Below are 19,410 nucleotides of genomic sequence, written 5' to 3'. Positions count from 1 at the left end.
CTAGTACTGCAACAATAAGACTAATACTGACACTGACATACTAACACTAATGCCACTATCGATACACAATGAGAAGCAATGAGAGTAATGCTTGCGCTGACACAGTAAGACCAACACCGGCAATGGAAAGATCAATTTATTTCTTTCTACAAGTGTTGCCATTTAACATCAGTGTTGCTATAGGGTGACTCATTGTGAGCCTTGGCAAGGAATGCCAAGGCTGGGCAATTTAAGAGGCCAACTTTCATGAGTAAAACAATTCAGACAGCAAAGCGTGGAAGGTAACTTCATCATACCTTTGATGGTCTACAACCTTATTGCATTTTATCAGACTTTTAGGACGTGAGAAACTGGAAGTCATGGGTGCAATTGCAGTGTTTCTCTAGGGTACTGTGAGGACGTCACGGTAACCATGTAGCCATGCTGGCTCAATGAGTTTCTTCTTCCTGGACAACACCTTTATTCTCTCTGTCTCTCTCTCACTAGGGGATCCTCCTCGTCCGCTTCCGAGCTGAGGACCTCAAGCTGTGTCTGCAGGAGCTGGGGCTGGAGGCGCTGACCCCCGAAGCCACCCCCCAGCCGGCAGCCCCCGTGCGCCTGGACCCCCTGGCGGCCCGGCACCTCTTCCTGAGTGCCGGGCTGGCGCGGGACGTCTTGCCCAATGCCACCATCGTCCAGGACTGGCAGCCCTTCAAGCCCCTGGCCAGCAACATGACCATCCTGCTGAAGAAGGACATCGACTGGATGGTGGACGACGCGGAGTCGCCCAGCGTTGCCAGCCTGTGTACCTTCCCCTTCCGCGTGCCCATCGGCGAGGACTGGTACTACCTCAACATCGACGTTTTTGGGAAGGACCTGGAGCCCGTGCGGCGCCAGTTCCTTGCCCACCTGCGGCGCCACACGGAGAGCCTCCATGGCCACGTCATGTGCCAGCTGTTCCTCGACCCACCGCTGTGGCAGCCCCTGGCCGACTTCTGCCGCAACACGCTGAGAGTGGAGCTGGTGAAGGGGTACACCGAGCAGTGCGTGGTGGAGTCCGACCTCGCCTGAGATGCCCATTCAGTGCCCCTAACCCCCCAACCTTCCCCCGCCACCCCGGAAAACACAGAAAGAGGAGGAAAAACAGTACAGCAGGATTCCCACTCTGTGAAGAACCGAAAAGCAGAATGCAAAAGAAACACTGCAAAAAAAAAAAAGCAACAGCAATTAATAACAGCAGCAAAGATGAAACAATCATCACAGATATTCCAAGCTCACCTTCCGCCCCTGCCCTCCACCTCAGGAGATTAAAAACGAAAGGGGGGTCAGGGAAAAAAAACAAGCAAAGGAACACTGGATAACAGTGGTTAAGCAAAAAACGTAATCAAAAATGAAAGAAGAAAATTGTCCCCACAAGCTAAACTTCCAGTGTGCTGAAATACTAACAAATTTGAGCACAAAACCCATGCTGAACGTATATCGCATTGCTAATATCCAATAATGGGTCCGCACATGTACGCATATTTATTACGTATTTATCTGATTCAGTGTTTAAACCCTTGAAAAACAAGGGACCCGGGTAGCAGACCCATGGTGTTTCAGACTGGCAGCAACACTTTTCTGTTTCTTCTGAAGAAGTAATCATCTGCAGAGCCCCAGCATGGTCATTCTGAAAGCCACAAACCTGGTGGTGGTAGCACTAGCCTGTGATCTGGACCTGGAGTGAAGGAGGTTTTGGCCAACATAGAAAAAATACACTTAAGAGAACAGGCACCAATGGTTACAGCCCATTGTGTGTCACATAAAACCCAGCAATGTTTTCAAGCAAACGGAAACTGTTTTTCTGCAGAGCACAGGTCCAAAATCCCTGAAAGGTTTGCCAGGAGATGATAAGGTATTTGTGTCTGCCCAGATAAAAAATGACGTTAACTCTTCATTCCAAGAATCGTTCTGAGGTTGTACAGTACAGTATTAACAGTAATAATTAATGCATCAACCTCATTTCCTCTCGTTCTCCATCGAGCAAAGCAATCAACTACGTAGGGGTTTTGTGGTGTCGGTGTCACAGAGGGTCACAAAGACAGTTATATTGGCATGAGAAATTTGACTAATTCCTAGTCAAAGTCTCTTAACTTTATTTGAAATTGTTTGCTGTGGTTAGCTGCTATTTCACCCAGGAAGGATAATACCAGAGTAAAATACTGGAACAGCAGCTTGTTCCCTTCAGTACAAAAACTTTTAAGTATTCAGGTTTTATGTATGATGTCATGTGAGTGCAATTTAGCCTGATTTAGATGCTAAAATCTTATCCTGGCACTCACACAGACATTTATTTTACTGTGATTTACAGTTTTGCATTCAATTCCTAATTAGAGACTCAAAGTTTGAAACAAATCTGTACTTTGATTTACTTTTATGAAAACCCCTTTCATGTAGCACTACAGAGTTTGTCTTATTTATATATGAGTGAACCATGCTCTAAAGAGGAATTATATTTATATATGGAATATATAAGTGGCATTTTTTAGATGTGGAAAGAAAATGGCGGTGCCCTACGCTGGAATATTGTAGATATTTTATCTTCTCGTAATTTATTTATTATTTAGAATTAAATAGCACTTGCTATTGTCCCCAATATTTCCATTTTTTAAAACGTATTTATGTGGCATTCCAATGTGAAGAGATTCAGTTTGCTTTTCCTGGGGGGGATCAGCAAACAGCATTTTAAACCAACAACTGCAAGCTAAATTCTAAACCATCCGTTAATAGGTATTAAAAAGATGACATAGTTACGGATATTTGCAGTCAGGATAACAACAATCTAGACCCTGAGATAGTTCCTGTTTAAAAACTGTTTTCAGGGTGTATAGGCCCATAAAACTAGACAGGGAGACTCGCTGCAAGAAATAACAGGATGCTGTCACATGTTGACCATGGCATGGCATCAGAAATTGGTACACTACTGGTCTGACTTGTACATTGAAAATATGTTCATTTCAATGCACAGAAGACCATTTTGCTGCTGTTAAAAAAGAACTCACCTTGCGAGATACTTTTCAAACACTCCTATCACGCTTGCTCGGCGCATATCAAGTTCTGACAGGCGAATAGGCAAGTCTCATTTCCAGCAGAAAGAATAAATAAATGATCAGGACACAGCGGAACAGCAGCAGGACACAGGGACCACAGATGATTCTGATGCATGGCAGGAAAATGAATAGACATCACGTCAGAGCACACGTAGGGATGCGTTTTACACAGGAAGAAGACAAACATACGAACGGCGAAAGGCATTGCGGACATGCAATACTGTACAGAAAAGTCAATGTACATCCCAGTACATGATTTTGTGCAAATTTGCCTTTTTTCGTGTGTGTGTGTGTGTGTGTGTACAAAGCTAAATTTCGTCACCGCGTGATGGTAATGCAAATAATGAGGAAAAATTAATACTTTTTTAATTTTGATACTCATGAGGTCAATTCTCATATAGAGATGGAAGACAAGATGCTATGATATTCTTCTAACCTTAGTTTAGTACTCGTGATTGGCACACTTCTGAGCCAGATTAGTTTTTTTTTAAATATTCAAAAAGCAAAGGAAGAATCCGATGTTTTAATTTCCTAACAGTGAGCACTCTGCTACCAGTATTACTTAACCAAACAGCTAGATTGTCTCACGCTTTGGACAGGTGTTACTTTGAAAAAGGTATCAGTGTAGGTCCGCACTTTAGGGAGGCTCGGTTTCCTGTCAGGAAGGGAACATTTAAAACGTTGAACCTGGAGGAAAGTGACGGAGCAGGAGGGGAGATTCCTTAATGGCGAACCATACTGCAACGAGCAAATTCCTCTCCCTCGATTTGAAAAATTCGTCAGCCTCCATGTTAACACATAAAAACACATCCACTCCCTCAGTCAATGCGCCTACAGAAAAAACTCTGTTTGCACTGTGAACGGGAAGAAAGGGAGAGACAACCACATCCAGTGTGAATAGGAAAAAGAAAACTCAGCATTTACTTTGGGATTTTTTGTTTCAAAAGGACGTTGATCTTTTTTTTAATTTGACGCATGTGCTTTTGTCAAGATTGAATGGATACGAACGAAGATTTCGCCTACACCTCTCCCCCAATGAAAGTCAAAGGAAGGATATCGAGAACTGCAATCTCAAAGTTTCTCCCTTTTCTGTATTTGCAAAGACTGGTGACATCTAAAAACTGGGAAAACAATATAAATTTAAGCATATATTTTGGAAATTACTGGAAGAGAAGAAACTTGTAAAATGTCCAAATCTATAATCTCGTTTGGCAATGTTTGACTTTAAGACAATTCACAGCACATTTCCAATGACTGAAAGAGTGAATCACAAGATTTCAGATTCTACACCATCTGTTCATAACATCCAGTAACACAAAGAATTACTTGACACAATGACTGACTTACTACAGTACACTGGCAACCAACCCTTTTGAAAAAACCTTACTGTACATATTAAATTGGTGTTTTTCTCCACCTCACAAGAGAAGTTCTTAAAGTTATGCACTCATCTGAGGAAACATGTCCACTTGGTTTATCGTCACTAAAGATCCAGACACACGGACCACCACTTCACATCAGCTAAGAGCTTGAGCCAGAGAAGAGCTTGGAGAGCATGGTTTCATTCCATATTCTGGACAGAGTGACCTAGTCCGGCTGCTGCTGATGGCTAGGAAGAAGTCTACTGCTCTGAGAATGCACTTTAACCCTTCCGCAGAACCCCACCCATTTGCAATCCCAAACCCAATCCCCCTTCCAATCCAGGACCTCAAGGGAGAGGGGGCATTTCATTTCGGTCAACCTATTGTCAGAGTTGCAAGTGCGCTCCAGTTACAGCCTAGTCTCTTACTGGCATCTTGAGCAAGTTGCTGAAACCACAAAGGAATGTCTGAAGAACAACAAGATCTGAACCCCCTGCTGACATCTGACATTTTGCCAACAGAGAGGAACGCAAAATCCATCACTCCAAAGCAAGCAATTAATGTGAGTGAAGACAAGTTTTATCAGATGACACACAGACAAGGGCTTTGATGCAGAAGCTCACCTGGGCTTTTGCTCTGTGGCAGTAACTGCTGTAGATGAGTTTCCTCTAGGGCATAAAAGTAACAGGTCATGGGGCTCTGCACTGTGGGTTAACACTTGCATTGGGTTACTAAACTGCTGACAAGGATCCAGATACAATGGGTGAATTGTTTAGTTGGTTGTGCTCTTCAGTGGGTGGTCTTAAAGGATCCCAGACTGTGCCCTGCATTTCACCGCTGCACTGCCCTGCCAATCAGCTCCTGTATTGCAGCAGTGCAACCTGGGATTCAGACACAAGTCCCCTGGCACAGCCTTAGCTGGTTTCTACATCACAGCCCAGTGTTTGTGGATGTGTCCCAGAAATCTGATATAGGATTTGAGGCCACAAGTTGGTCACAGTGGGTTTGGCATCCTGAGCTGCATGGTTTGCATTTCAGAAGGTTAATTGGAAGTGACAACATAACAAAACAGGTCATTTGCATTGTGTTTAAATTATAATTGCTAGATAACCAGCACCCCCCCTTGTATTATCTGTTATGGGATATTATACTATGCTGGGCTGGCCCACCCTGGGCCTTTGTGATCCCATGCAAATGTGGCCAACAGCTGCTGTCCCCCAGAAGTGGGCAGTGGAACTGCATCTTTACTCTCCAATGGACAAGTTCATATTTTAGACTTTTAAATCAACAGTGCTGGAATCCGTAACCCTCACCCTGAATATTTTGGAAGAGGTACTACACAGCAGTTTCCCTGTCCTATTTCTGATCTTTGATCTGCTCTTCTGGGCTTGCTACAAGCTCTGGGAGAATGGAAGGGCATTATGATCAAAGCCACCATCTCATCCTGACCAACACCAAACCCAGTGCCAAATGTCACAACTCAACAAATGAGTATTGGAACCAATACTTTGTTGCACTTTAATGCCTCTTAGTATATATCAAAATCTGGATGAGCACTGTAAATGCTGTGAGTTATTCATACAATAGATTAATTGATACCCTGATTGCACAGCCCTACTAAATAGATAGAAACTGAAGGGCATTTAGATAAGACAGGCAAACTGACAGAGAGAAAGGGAGAGATGTCCTCACACTGCCTGTGACTTCCTGCACAAGCATATATTAGCCCTGTTCAGAAAGGCCTTCATCCATTGTTTAGTTTTTAGGTTTTCCAAGGCAACTTCTTTCTATTCAAAGTTTGAATTTTGTGTATCTCAAAACTAAAGAATAAGACAGGGCTTACAAGCAGTGTTTTCATCAAAAAAGCTCCTACTCTCCCATTCCCTCTGTCTTTGATGTCCTTTGCTAGAGAGGCTCTGATCGTTTTAGACTATGGTCCCAGTAACACACACTGCGCTGAGGGCACTAACAGAAACCCTTCAGCACACCAGGAAACTACAAACCTATATTTTTAAACAGTTTTCATATGTGCAGTGTGTGTACATGGATATCCTTCATATACATGTACTGGGACTGCTATCAATAATCTCCTTTTGTGTTTTTATTTTTCTATTTAATTGCATTGAGAGGGCACTATGAAATCGTATGACAGAATGTTGAAGCAATCTAATGGCGTCATGCCTTCTGGTTGTGCAACTGTAAGACTTGAAAGGTGATTTTCTGCATTTACCATACATTTCCTCTGTGATGTACACTATTTACCTGGTTTTCACTGTTCTTCAAAGGTTTTACCATTACTTCCCATGTTTGTCTGCACTATGATGTAGTAATAATGTAGTCCTAGTTTCCTAGTAGTAGCTTGTAATGTTGGTATAGTCAATTATTGGATGTTTAACATGGAAAAGTGTGGCATTTGCTTGGTCTAGTGCAGTCAAGTACAATGGAAACATGGTAATATCATATTAAAGGGCAGTAAAGGCTGGGTAGACTAGTCTGACATGAAAGAATGGGTCCATGTGTGAACGTACTGTGCCCTTTTATTCACCAGAGTATTTGAGTATCTCTGCAGCACTTTATAAAACTGTGGGAGGATTGTTAGACAAGTGAAGTCATTTTCCCTCTGCCACTTTAAGACTTTTCCCACTTTTGCCAGAGGTGTAGCTGGGGATAGAGTCTGTAGGGAGTCACAGCTAGAAACAGGAAGCTGCAAAGAGGTCATACTGCACTCTTTCGGTATAGGTAAAGGTGGAATGAGTTCTGGATATTTTGGGAAGTAACAACAAAATGAATTACTCTTGGTGACCTGCACAATTACAGTTATGTATCTCGTATTCTGCAGAGCCGCGTGGCTGCGACTTTGCAGGTACAGTAGACCCGCCTACTGAATTTAACTCCCCCATGGCATTCACATGCTGGGATTGTCAGAACTGTTAACACTGAAATCCTCCTCATTCTCCTTTTTTTTTGTTGGGTTCTGTTCTACATTATATATAGCATTTCTTTCTGTTTTAGTAACTTGGTTTGTTTCTGATTTTCTCTGTCAAAATAATTCCTGATCATTTCAACCCCCCCCCCCCCCCATCTATATTTGCTCCATACAACATCTTTCAAATCTCAGTCCAATAGCCCATTTCTGATAGATCTGCTTTCGAGCAATCTATTTTCAAAGTAAAAACAAAAAAATGGAAAACTGAGTACTATAAAGGGAGTCTGTTTCCAGTCGAATTGTTTTCGTTACCACAGATCTTTACCTAAGATCAGGCTATCTACAACCCACCCATCCTTTAGAAGAAGGATGGATCTTTTTTAATTTCTTCTGATTAGAGATGTGAGGTGGAGGAGCAGGTGGTGAGCAGGGAGAGATCAGAAAATGTTAAACTGGACATTTGCCATTGGTCAACCGTTTAAACCGTGGCATTGTAGCTTTCCCTGTTGGGAACTGCTGTATTTTGAATACAAGCAATTGGAAAAGCTAATGTAAAAGGTGTTGCTGAAAGGAAATATTTACTTCCTTCCCTGTTCTGACTAGAACTGACCAGATAGGTTTATTATGTCACAGTTGCCTCCTGAGTGATACATCCTCTATTTCTGTTACTTTTGCTCACGGCTGTGACATACCTGTGCAATTTTGAATTGAAGTCAGTGATGAGGCTGAGATCTACACATCATTTTACAAGGACAATCACCTAACTAACAGCAGGGAAGAAAATACAGTGGAAAATTATCATAGTCACATGGTCAGTGCCACAAAGGCTGGGTTATTAGACATGTCATAGTCAAGGTTATTTTAAAAGGCAGCTCAACAGCACCTCCTGTGGCCTGCTATGCACCTGCAGGCTTGCAGTGACATCACTGAGAGCAGTTAAGCTCCTCCAATTGGTGTGAACAGCCTATCAATATGACCATTCTTCAAGAACAATAAAGTGAAATAGTCACTGGGCAACTAGAGACAAACGACTGAAAAGGAAGCTGTAACTATTATCCAAACCTTGAAAAAAGACCAAATAGGCAGCAGCATAACCAGAGAAAAGGAAGCATGGTTCTTCCATGATTATTTGGTCCAAGGTGCATTTTTTTGACAGCCACTTTTTAAATAAATTTTGGAAGAATAATGTGGCAAGAGCATTAGAGAAGCAAAAGAAAAACAAATCATATTTTCTTTATGGTTCCAGTTTGTAGCTGCGTCAGCATGAGTAGACTGCAAAGGAACAAGTAAAGGTTTATTCCATGCTGAAAAGAGAAGAAAAAATAGAGTGTGAACACATTTCCTTTATTTTCACCCAGACCTAGGTTTAGGATTTTTAACTGGACATTATGCAGACATAAAAGTTTATGATGGGAGCAAAGGTATGGATTTAACTGGGGAGATTCTGAATAGGTTGCACATGTAAACTGAGATTCTCTGTCGGGGGTGAGTTTTCCACTTTCGCTTCTAGTAATGGAAACAAAGGCAAAGGGTCAGCACAGGGAGACCTGTTACCTGAGAGGCAGTGTAAGTCTGCCTCGATTCAATTACCAATTCATTCAGGAGGACAGCACCTGGGGGGCACAGGAAAAAAGGAGCTATTGGACACGGCTCCTTATTTTCCCATGTTCCTCCTATATAAACAGCTGGCTTAGGAAAGAAAGCACCTCACAAAAGTATGTGAACCAAAAATGGAAAAAGGAGTATATTCCTTTCATTCTGGTTCACCACTTTACAGTCAGCATTTACAACAAAAACCCCAGACTAGGGCAGATGCTGAATGGTGCTAGCCTATGACAATTCCAGCAACAGAACGTAGATCTTTCTTGCTTCAAATTAGTGTCTCATACTGAAGGGCGATTTAGCTAATGAATTGCAACTTACTGTTGAACAACAAATGAAAAGAGTCTTATTTTTCTAGAATTTCGGAAAGCAAAATACCTACCCTCTAATTGTTTAAAAACTAGTACAGAAATTGAAATCCCAGTGTCTGGGGATTTTGCTTTCACCAGAAGAAAAGAAAAATCATTGTTTAATAACACGATGTCATATTTTGGATTTAAATTTTTTTTTTTTGTTCTCCTTCCCTGTCATTTTATTATTTTTGCAGCCATGTTCTCTGATCAATATAAATGTTTTTATATAATATATATTTTTCTAACTGGTTCACATCTGTGAAAATGAATAGAAGAAAAGAAAGAAGAGTACAAAAACCAGCAAGGGGGACCACTGTCCTCTTCAATATGAAGGGTGGCAAGGATCTGAGCTGTGACTACACTGTCTGCAACGCAGAGGAAAATCTCATTTCATTTCATTAGGGATAGATGGCGAGACTTTGAACTGGAGTACGCAAGAGGCAGTGCACCCAAGTTCTACACATTCCTAAACCATCTCAATATTGCAGAGGGTATGCTAGCCTTCTCTTCCCTCTGTCACTGTCGCCAGCCACATGCTGACCAATCACAGAACCACACACGCGTGCACAGCATATTTATAAGTAATTTCAATCTGTGGGCCCATGCAGTAACGCAAAAGCCAGACTGCAAAATCTTTTTTCTGGCTTCCACATAGCAGCTGGCATATCTCTGAAAAACCTAGGAATTTGTTCTCGAAATTTAAGAGCAGGCACAGTGAAGAGACCATGTGGCAGCAGACTGAATAACGCACTGATAAAGCGAAACAATCTGAGCTCAGAACATTTGCTTTTTTTTCCTCTTCTTCTGCTTTCCTCTTTTCATTGGTCTTATTGCATAATGCAAAACACTGTTTGAACTGTAAGCAATGAACTTGAATATTAATGGAGGAGTGGGAGGGAGGGGGTATGTGTTGTTTGCACACTGAGAGAGACTTGTTGGGTGTTCTTCTTAGAGTCGCAAGTAGGGATCCAACAGTAGTTTTTTCTGGGGCATACAATACATAGTGCAGCTGGTCTGTGTAGGCCTCTCATACAGTTACATAAATCAATGCGTTTAGAGAGAGGCTTGATGCCACACGGACTTGCACTTTACAAAATGTTAGGTAAAGACATTTTACATCATGTGCTTAAGTCACACCCATAGTTGAAAATCCATCCACACAGCTCTCCGCTGTATGGCTGTGTGCCATTATGACATTTTAGAGCATGACCCCAGAGAAAGGTGTTCTGGAGTCATGTGCGGAGGTACTACATAGAGAACACCCAACAGAGGGCACTGTTATTTCAGTCTTGGGAGCCTGTGGCCATTCCTGGTTTTTGGATGTAAGACACACCGAATCATCTTTATTTTAAAACATTCACCCCTTTGCACTGCAGTTGAAATAGTGCAGTACTCCTATAAATACAAATGACCACATGTATTGCCCACAGTTGGTATTTAACCCCACTGTGGAATGCATGCATTTTCTCAAATCAAATCAAAGTTTATTTATCAAATGCACAACAATACAGCGTGCAGCAGTAGTTGCTGGCAATGAAATGTCTTTATTATGACCAGCCTTGCACTAAGTTTACTTCAGGAAGTTTCTGAGAAAATTCTGCAAACTCAAAAAAAGCAAAAATCCAAGTCTCAGTTAATCCCCTCACTTGTTCTTGCGCACAAAGTCTGAGAATGGGAAAGCCAAAGGCAATGCTTTCATTAATCCAGCAGGTTTATAATCCTGCATGATGATTTGAACTCCGGACGAGATTATCTGAAAAAATAACATTTTAAAACAATAAAATCTAGTAACAACAGAGTGGATTTGCCATGAAAGGACATTCCTCTTGCTAGCCGGTCTGTCAGCTGTCTGGTTTTTGAAAGCAAATCCTGCTCTTAATTACTGAGCTCACCTGTCCTCAGCCTCTCACTCACGATAGTTCATTCAAATCAAGACAGTTGCCAGATGTTAAATTACCCTTCACCTCTTAATTTCTGAAATCAATACGTCTATATCCAGTCTTCAATTTTCTCATTTGCCCCACCTAGTGGCCAATAAGTATGGCACATATGGATAATATAAATACCGTCATTGTAGAGGTCTTTCAAAAGTCATTTGAAGGGCTGCGGTTTTCATGTCACATTTATTGCTCTCATAACAAAACATTTAGAGGAGGTAAAATTGTTTAATCCAAAAGTTCTATGTTTGAAGACAGACACCATTACTCCTCCATTAAACTAATTTTGTGAAGAAAATCGGAGAGCACAGAAAACATACCCCCGCCAGCACAAAAGGAAGGACAAAACCCATTCTGAAAAAAGGGGGGATATGTATAATTGTTCATATTTTAAGAATGAGTGGTATATAACATTAACAGTGGTTAAAAGTACGAGACATTCCATATAATGACTTAGTTTATTATAAATCGATCACAAATTTTCAAGAAATGCCATCATGACTCGCGTTCAACTAGTCTCCATGTAGTTCTCCCCTTAAGATGATGAAATAGTGGAACAGTCCATTGTCTATTTGGCGGGCAGGGTACCATTTAAACTTCCGGTTCCTGTCTACATTACAGTTCGGATTTTGTTTCAAACGCTTGGAAATAAAGATTTGTCTAAAAAATATCAACACGCCAGTTACTGAGGCGGGTGATAGGATGTTTTCAGAAAATGGAAACAAAAAAAGGATGATTCGGTGTTCAAAATGTTCCTTGATGTATATTTTCCAGTTCTTGCAATGTTTGTTTACAATCGCTGGGCAAGCCGACGACGCTTGTGATGGAGAGCGCCTTTCGGGCCTTTGAATTCGCCGATTTTATGTTCAATGTTTCAAAAAAAAAAGATGCATTACTATTTTAAATACAAGATTTTTAAATGACAAACCGCGAGAGGTCTATGGGAGTTTCTTGGTTTTTGCACTGTGTGACAGTAATGGGGTGTGAACGTTAGACGGGAGGATAGGTTTACAACGAGCCTTGTGACAACAATAACGAGTAAAAATCGCTTAACGTTTGATTTTGTTCTAATTCTCCTCGTTTTTTTTTTTGGTGGGGAGGCAGTCTTCAGACGCTGCATCAGAATGGGAGATGGGGATGGGGGCACTGGTTCATTAATTTTCAGGACACTGACGAGAACGTTAGAGAAAAGTCTAGTGAAAAATATAACTATAATAATAGTAATATAAAAAATTCGTTGTAAACCTAGCCATTCAATGAACATATATTTTAAAGCTTGTATAAAATAACTTTTTAGTTTGTTATTTTTGGGTTGGCGCTATTAGTAATCGGTATTCGTTGTTTGCTTGCATTTTCATAACATTGTAATAACAATAGTAACAATACTGTACTTGTGTGCTTTAAGAGGAGAACCACTCTATAGAAACGATAAGTAATTTAGTGTAAATCTCTATATACATATTTAGTTCTTTCATAACTAGAATATAAACCTAATTGTTAGCAAAGGTTGAAGCTGTTGCATTGTAAAAGCCAATGTTTGTGAACTGTAGAGCTTGCTGAAGTCGGTGATCGTGCTGCTGTAGTGTTTCAGAGACAAGCCCCGCTCATTGTGTGCTGTAGTAGTCTTGAGATAGGAAAGCAGTGAACAAGAAAAAAATAATGTCAAAGAGTCGAAACAGCACTGCGGACTCGCGTCGCCTTGTCTTTTTCAGGCCTTTATTTTTGCTTTGCTTTTTGAGTTGTATCCCTTGTTTGTGCTTTTTGTTGGTGTCGTTAAAAGAGGAATCTGTCGATAAAATGCATGCGATCCTTTTGAGCTGAGGCCATCATGCAGATGTTCATTGTGGTTTGGTGCCAGTAAAAACAAAAGAGAAAACTACAAGATCTTAAACAGAACTGCAGGGGTCACCTCATATGTTCCGTAGGATAAATGCCCTAGGAATGTTTCCATTGGGACTGTGGAAAAGCTCTCCAGATTTATCCACTTAGGCCTCTGTTAGCAGAACATCCTGCAACCCCTCCGACAGCCCCTCCCAGCATCCAAATGAACAGATCCCAGTTTGACACCATATTTTACTTGTCTTTATTTATCCTCAGAGGAAAAAACAATCAACACAGCTGTGTTCTTATTGTGGAACTGACAAAATGAGAAAAAAAGGCAGGTCTTGGTTGCTTCTGGAGTGTTTTCAATTCACCGAGTAGTGAGGGTATACTTGAAATTGTCGGGTTTTTCCAATGATGCCACTGGACACCCTTCTCTCTCCAGCTGATCTTTCAAGAATTATTTATGGTCACGTCTCTCAAACTCGCAAATCATATTTTATTAAGATGATCAGTCACGCCAGTGATGACACACTCCACGCCTCAGGAGTTAATGTCTCAGGTAGACTACATTTTTCTGCACAAGACGTACAACGTCTGAGATTTAAAGAGAACTAGAAATCCTGCTCAGCTGTGAATCTCACTTTTTCCCCTGATGCTGCCCCAGGTTTTTTCTAAACTCTATGCCCGGCTCATCCTGAAATTCACAATTCCGAACGTCAGGTCCAGCCAGACTCTACAACAAAACCCTAAGTTCTAAAACTAATACTAAATTTGTATCTGGTGCTAAACATGAATCTGGCCCAAAGCCTATGTTCTTCAACCAAACCCTAACTCAAACAAGCCAAAATTAATTCCAGGATTTAACTCTTGCCCTAAAACCCAGCATGTTCCCTGCCCTCACCATTACCATAACTGAACTCTGTACATTGAAACCTTTACTGTCCCTTCTCCAAGCTTGTCTATCCTAAATGCGGCTTGTTCCACAGTTCTAAAAGTATTTATTTTCCTTCTTGATACACCATGAGGCTTGTAAACAAGTAAACCTGAAATCCTCTATTCACTCTCACTCCTCCAAAATAACAGGATCAGAAAAGATTTGAATTCTCAATGTTGAAAGGTTTTGGAAGCATAACAGATACTTAACACATATGGATACTCTATATAGACATACGGTTGTGTTGTGGATACAGTTTGTGAGGACTGCAGAGGTTGGTACAGGACATTTTTCACTAATTCCAGTACATTGCAATCACTTCTTTTGGAAATCTCAGAAACACACAATTCCCAGAAATTCCCAGAACGCTCTTGATCACTACCCAAGAATGATATAGGTCGTGAGCCTAGTTACCCTTGCCTAAGTATAAAGTAGTGTCATATTTAAAAGAGCTGGAAGGCATTGTGAGAGCTGCGTGTTGGTATTTGAGAAAATGTAAAAAGATTACACAAACCAGTCCGAATGACGTTTTCAGAGTTACGGTGATGGAATTGATGTAAAAATCCGTTCTGGCCTGCGAACATTGCTGGAGTGGTGTCTGCACCTGCTAGCAAAATCATAGCTCCTTCAGTAGTGGACCCAATTCACAACTGTGCCATAACAGCGTCATGTCTAACCACTAACTGTGGTCCCGTCAGTAAGTCAGCTCCATACACTTGTGAACTCGCTGCCTCTCACACATCACCTGTTTGACACTTTGCGGTAACGTTCCGTTGCTCAGATGCAGAAGCATGCCTGTCCACAGGGAGCTTTTGACACACAAGAAACCTGGAGATGAGTGTCTCAAAGCTGTGACACTAACCTAGCATTGTCAGTAGATTCTATCAACAGGAATTGTTTTATCAAAATACAAATACCTTATTAGGAGGTAAAATTACAACGGTTGTGAAGCAGCTCATTGAGGAAAAGTGTTTTATTGTCCACACCAGCAGAACTTTAGCGTACGTGAAAAAAAAAAAAGTAACCAGGAAGTTGGAATGAGGCAGAGTCCCAGGATGTCATGGGTAGCTGCTGGGCTTGACATTAAGTCCAGGATATCTCAGATGGATGTTTGTTTTTGGTTATACCAGCCCTCAGTGCCTATCCCCTCCATTACATCTACAGCTTATATTGGTGCTGCTGAATGGCAGTCAAAGTTATAGTGAACAGGCTGACCACTCTCGTTGAAATTAATTTACAGTGCTGATTGGCTGATCGGACTCCCTAGAGTGAAGAGCATCATTGCAGTGCTGCTTATAGTCAATAAGCTCAATGGGATGACTGGCTGCTAAGTACTAGGCACTGATATGCTGGTCCTAATCAGGGTAAAGAGAACCTAATTCCCCTGTGCTGACAAGAGTGGAATTTGAAAACCATCCCTTTTTTGTGCTGAGTACAAAATGAATATAGTTGAAGCTCAAGGTTTGTGTAGATCGTCCCCCTATATGCAAACAGCTTGTGATGCCCATTTCCCTCCCAAAACAGCTATGGCCATTAGTTTACTAGTTAATGAACTATAATGGTAAAGAGATTGTATCCTCGGAGCATTGCTGTCGGAGGATGTTGGCAAACTCAGCAGTTTTAAATTCTCTAATCTTAAAGCTGTTTAGCATTCCTTGTACTTAATCAGCTTAGACACTAAAAATTGTGTCATATTTAATTCTTAAACCATGCCTAGTTCTTTCAGGATCATGGACGTCTCTCTCATTGGGATATGCACTGTATGGTGTTGTGTTGTCTTAGCTGGCCTAGCTAGTATGTAGTGCTTGTGTGCATGTGTGTTATTGTGTGTTTTTGTGTTGTAGGCTGTGCCTCTATCCTGCCTTTAAAATGTCTCAGCAAGGTGCTGATCTTGTGTTGTGAATTAATTAGTTATAGCAATGATACTATTTACAATGTGCCCTGTATTGCACCTCCCAAATAAATAATAAGCAAAAAATCTAAAAAAAAAATCAACAACAAAAAAAAAAACAATGCCATCAACAAAATCTAAAAAAGTATTCTTTCATATTCAATACTGGCAGTGGTCCTGATTGTGTTTGGGGTCTTTTTTTGACACTCTTAGCTCTTTAAGAATAAAATGACGCAAATACATTAACCTCATCTGTCCCTCTACCCAGCTGCTTGTCCATCTCTGATGTCCTTACATATTCTGGATCATCTTCTTGATGTGATTTTAAGTGTACGTACATCTTGTTTTTGGGTCAGCCTATCTTCCCATCCCTCTCTCCTGACGCCATCAGTCCAATTCGTTCTGATTGTTCTTTAACCTCCATTCCATCCCCCTCCTCACGTAGAGACGCCTCTTTCCTTTCTAGCTGTATTTCTACGGCAAATCGTGACAAAGCGAACAAGAAGAGGAAAGCTAGTGTAAGAACGCGGCAGTGGGAGGAGCCGTGGCGAGCAACGGTATAAGTCGAAGCGAAAAACGAAAGAAAACAAAGCAAAAAGGAACAATACAAAAATGTGCCGTTAAGTACAGCGGCGCTGCGCCGTCGTGTAGAGCGGCGCCCAGGCTGGACTTGCCCTATCTAACAGGGTCCAGCCCGGGGAAAAGAACCCCACTTGGTGGCAGGGACCAGACTGGACGCCCTATCTCGCGGGGTCCAGTCTGGGAGAGCAGGCAGGGAGCGCAAGGCCAAAATAAAAACTAAACCTGTGGGAAAAGGTAAGCCTGTCCTGGTATAGACACAGGACGGGACAGGCTAAAAGAAAAAGAAAATAAAAAGAAGAAAAATGGCCTCACACTGGGATACAACCCCCTCCGGGGCTGCCAGTGTACGATCCTCCCCTTCCGGGGGTGTGCCCTGCTCATCCTCTTCGGGGGGGTGCTCAGTGTGCTTTTAAAGCGCCCTCACAGCTGCAGCTCATCTTTGATTAGTACGTACAGCTGTCACTCCAAAGGCAGGGCGTCGACCTTCCTCCAGGGCTCTGCCTCCACTCTGAACACGCCCCTCGCGTGTAGTGCCACACTAGCCACTGCCGGCTTATGCTCAAAGCAGGAAGGACAATCAGCAATGGCTGAAAGAGATGACAGTTATAGTTAGTTAGAGATGACTGACAGTCACACACTTCACACTTCCTTAAAGCACAGCCTGGGTGAAAGTCAGTAAGTTTTTTTTGTGCGTCTCTCATTTTTTTTACTGATGAAAGCCAGGGCATCTCCTAGTCAGAGGGGTTATACATGACTGTTAGATCTAGGCCTATTTTTGCAGAACGATAGATATGTAAATATACACTGAAAGTAGCATTTTAATGTTTTAAAGATGTCTTGTTGGCACCCAGTTAAGAAAGATTTTTCTTTTGCTGTGATATTTAAAGTTCCACCTTATTTGTTCTTAAAGCACAAAGGCATTTTTCTGTGGCTTCATCAGATTCATGGTGACTTGACTGCTAGGCGCATTGCGCGCAAGGCTTAACACATACGGAGCAGCAGGTGTCGGGTGCTTTTTCCTAAATATCTGTGCCCTTGAGATGCCGGAGGATCCATTGTCAGAGAAGAAACTGGCACCTGACAGCAGGCATCTTACATAACTTGCCCCACCTTTCCTTACCCCACACTCACACCTCCCCTCAGTGTGCTCTCTGATCACCCCAGGCGCACCTGGGTGTGTTACCCAGACAGCCCCACCTCTTTGCACTGGAGGCTCAGGGCTCACAAGCACTGGAATAAGAACCAGAGACAGGAGGCAGACAGGCACAAGCACACAAATGGCTGAGAGTGACCCACGAGGGAAATCTTACATTATAGATGAAGAACGATGGACAGAGAGAGGAAGAGGGTGGGAAGACAAGTTGGAATGTGTAGACAAGGGAGACAGGGAGAGAAAGAAGGCACTTTGGGAGAAGAGACAAAGAAAGAGCCATATAGAGGTTACACCTGAGGGACCACAAAGCTGAGAGAGAGAAGGGGAGAGTCAGGGAGAAAGAAGAATGGAGGAGAAGAAATTTATAACAGGCTATCAAAGTATCACTAGAGAGCAGGAGAAAATGGTGTGATCTCTTAGCACACTTTCGAAAAGCTGCTGACAATTGCATCTGTTCAGTCTCTGGATATGAATTTCTTTCTTCATGCCTTCTCTGTGCTTAACTACAGTACATCAGACAATGCCTTTCCATGATCCACCACAACAAGGGCTTCTTTAGGGTGGTTTCACATGTCTATGGTTCACAACGGCAATGGTGCCCTCATCGCTGGTGTAAAAGCTCTGTGTGCTATTTCAGAACTAGCACGGGACGGGCAGAAAGTGAAGGGGAAGATGGCACACACCTGTTTCTACCCCCCCTCTCACAGCAGATGCCCAGAGTATGTCCTGAATTAGAACAGGAGAACAGGAGGAAGGTCACAAAGAAGGGAAGTCCATCTGGCCCACCTAGCATGCGTCTTTGCATTTCCTCACTAAGCGTTTTTTCTCCCCAGGGATCTGATCCCTGAGTCTTCCTAGGGATTCAACATGAAGAAAGTGGCCGGGCATCTTGTGTTGAAAAGAACTGATAAATGCATGCCTTCCTTTACTCCACCTGTGTCTCCAGGAAGGGAGGTGGAGAGGGACAGAGAGTGATGCAAGCGTGAACAGATTGGTGAGGTCCATAGCTCTCTCTTGTTTTGTAGGAAGAAAGGGGGTGAGTGTGGAAAGAGTGAGTGGGAGACCAGTCAGCGCAGTGGAGTGGGACCCTGGCCACTGTGTCGCTGCGCTGTGTGTGCTGCCCCAAAGAATGGCACAGGTGCATTGTGGGCTCCTGGCTATCGGCTGTCATGGCCTATCGTTGTGGAAACAGGAGTGCCAAGTAGAGTGTAAACAGGGTTAATGCACTATAAACTAAAGTGTTAAACCATGGCAAAGTATAATTAATACTTGGCAAAGCCATGGTTAGTGTCATTGACTTACAGTGCCAATTAGCCATAACAACTTTAATATTGTGAGCTCTCATTTGATTCAAGGTGCAGTAGCTATAGAACGTATCCAGACCTGGATAGTGGAGTTACACTCTTCCAGTTCAATAAATAAGACTAAGACAGCAAGAGTCCAAGAGAAAGCTGGAAAAAAACCCATAGCTCCTGTCTAAGAATAGAAATTGATTGGAAAAGTTCAACACTCATCAGATGCCAGCTATGGGGCTAATGCATCTAGGACTGGGCCTGCCATCACAGACAGAGGTCGGTACATCTCCAGCTTAGGGACATTTGTTTAATAAAGATGGGAGGCTGTTAATTGAAATGGATTTCCTGCCTGTGGAGACTGGTGTGGGAGTCGATATTCTGATTGAAATGAGCCCCCCACCCCCAGGTCCCAATCCCAAAGGTCACAGACATGGAAAATACTCTCAACAATATTGAACACTTGAACACTGGAGGAGGGGGAAGG

At 42.3% G+C, this 19,410-nt stretch overlaps 1 protein-coding gene across 2 annotated transcripts in view; it reads left to right on the top strand.

The window, feature by feature from the left end:
• nat16 (N-acetyltransferase 16) overlaps positions 1 to 16,145 on the top strand; it is a 28,724-nt gene extending 12,579 nt beyond the window's left edge. Inside the window, exon 3 of one of the 2 annotated variants that reach the window (XM_088912210.1) lies at positions 487 to 16,145. In XM_088912210.1, the coding sequence (XP_088768336.1) occupies positions 487 to 1,050 (564 nt within the window). In that variant the 3' untranslated portion in view covers positions 1,051 to 16,145. The remainder of the gene's footprint in view (positions 1 to 486) is intronic. The other variant, XM_088912211.1, reaches the window with a different exon arrangement.
• The last annotated feature ends 3,265 nt before the right edge of the window (positions 16,146 to 19,410 follow it).

The sequence above is a fragment of the Atractosteus spatula genome, chromosome 3, assembly GCF_055471065.1.
Source record: "Atractosteus spatula isolate fAtrSpa1 chromosome 3, fAtrSpa1.hap1, whole genome shotgun sequence".
NCBI classification, from domain to species: Eukaryota; Metazoa; Chordata; class Actinopteri; order Semionotiformes; family Lepisosteidae; genus Atractosteus; species Atractosteus spatula.
Note: the sequence above shows the minus strand (reverse complement) of the source record. Positions and strands in the feature narration are given on the sequence as shown.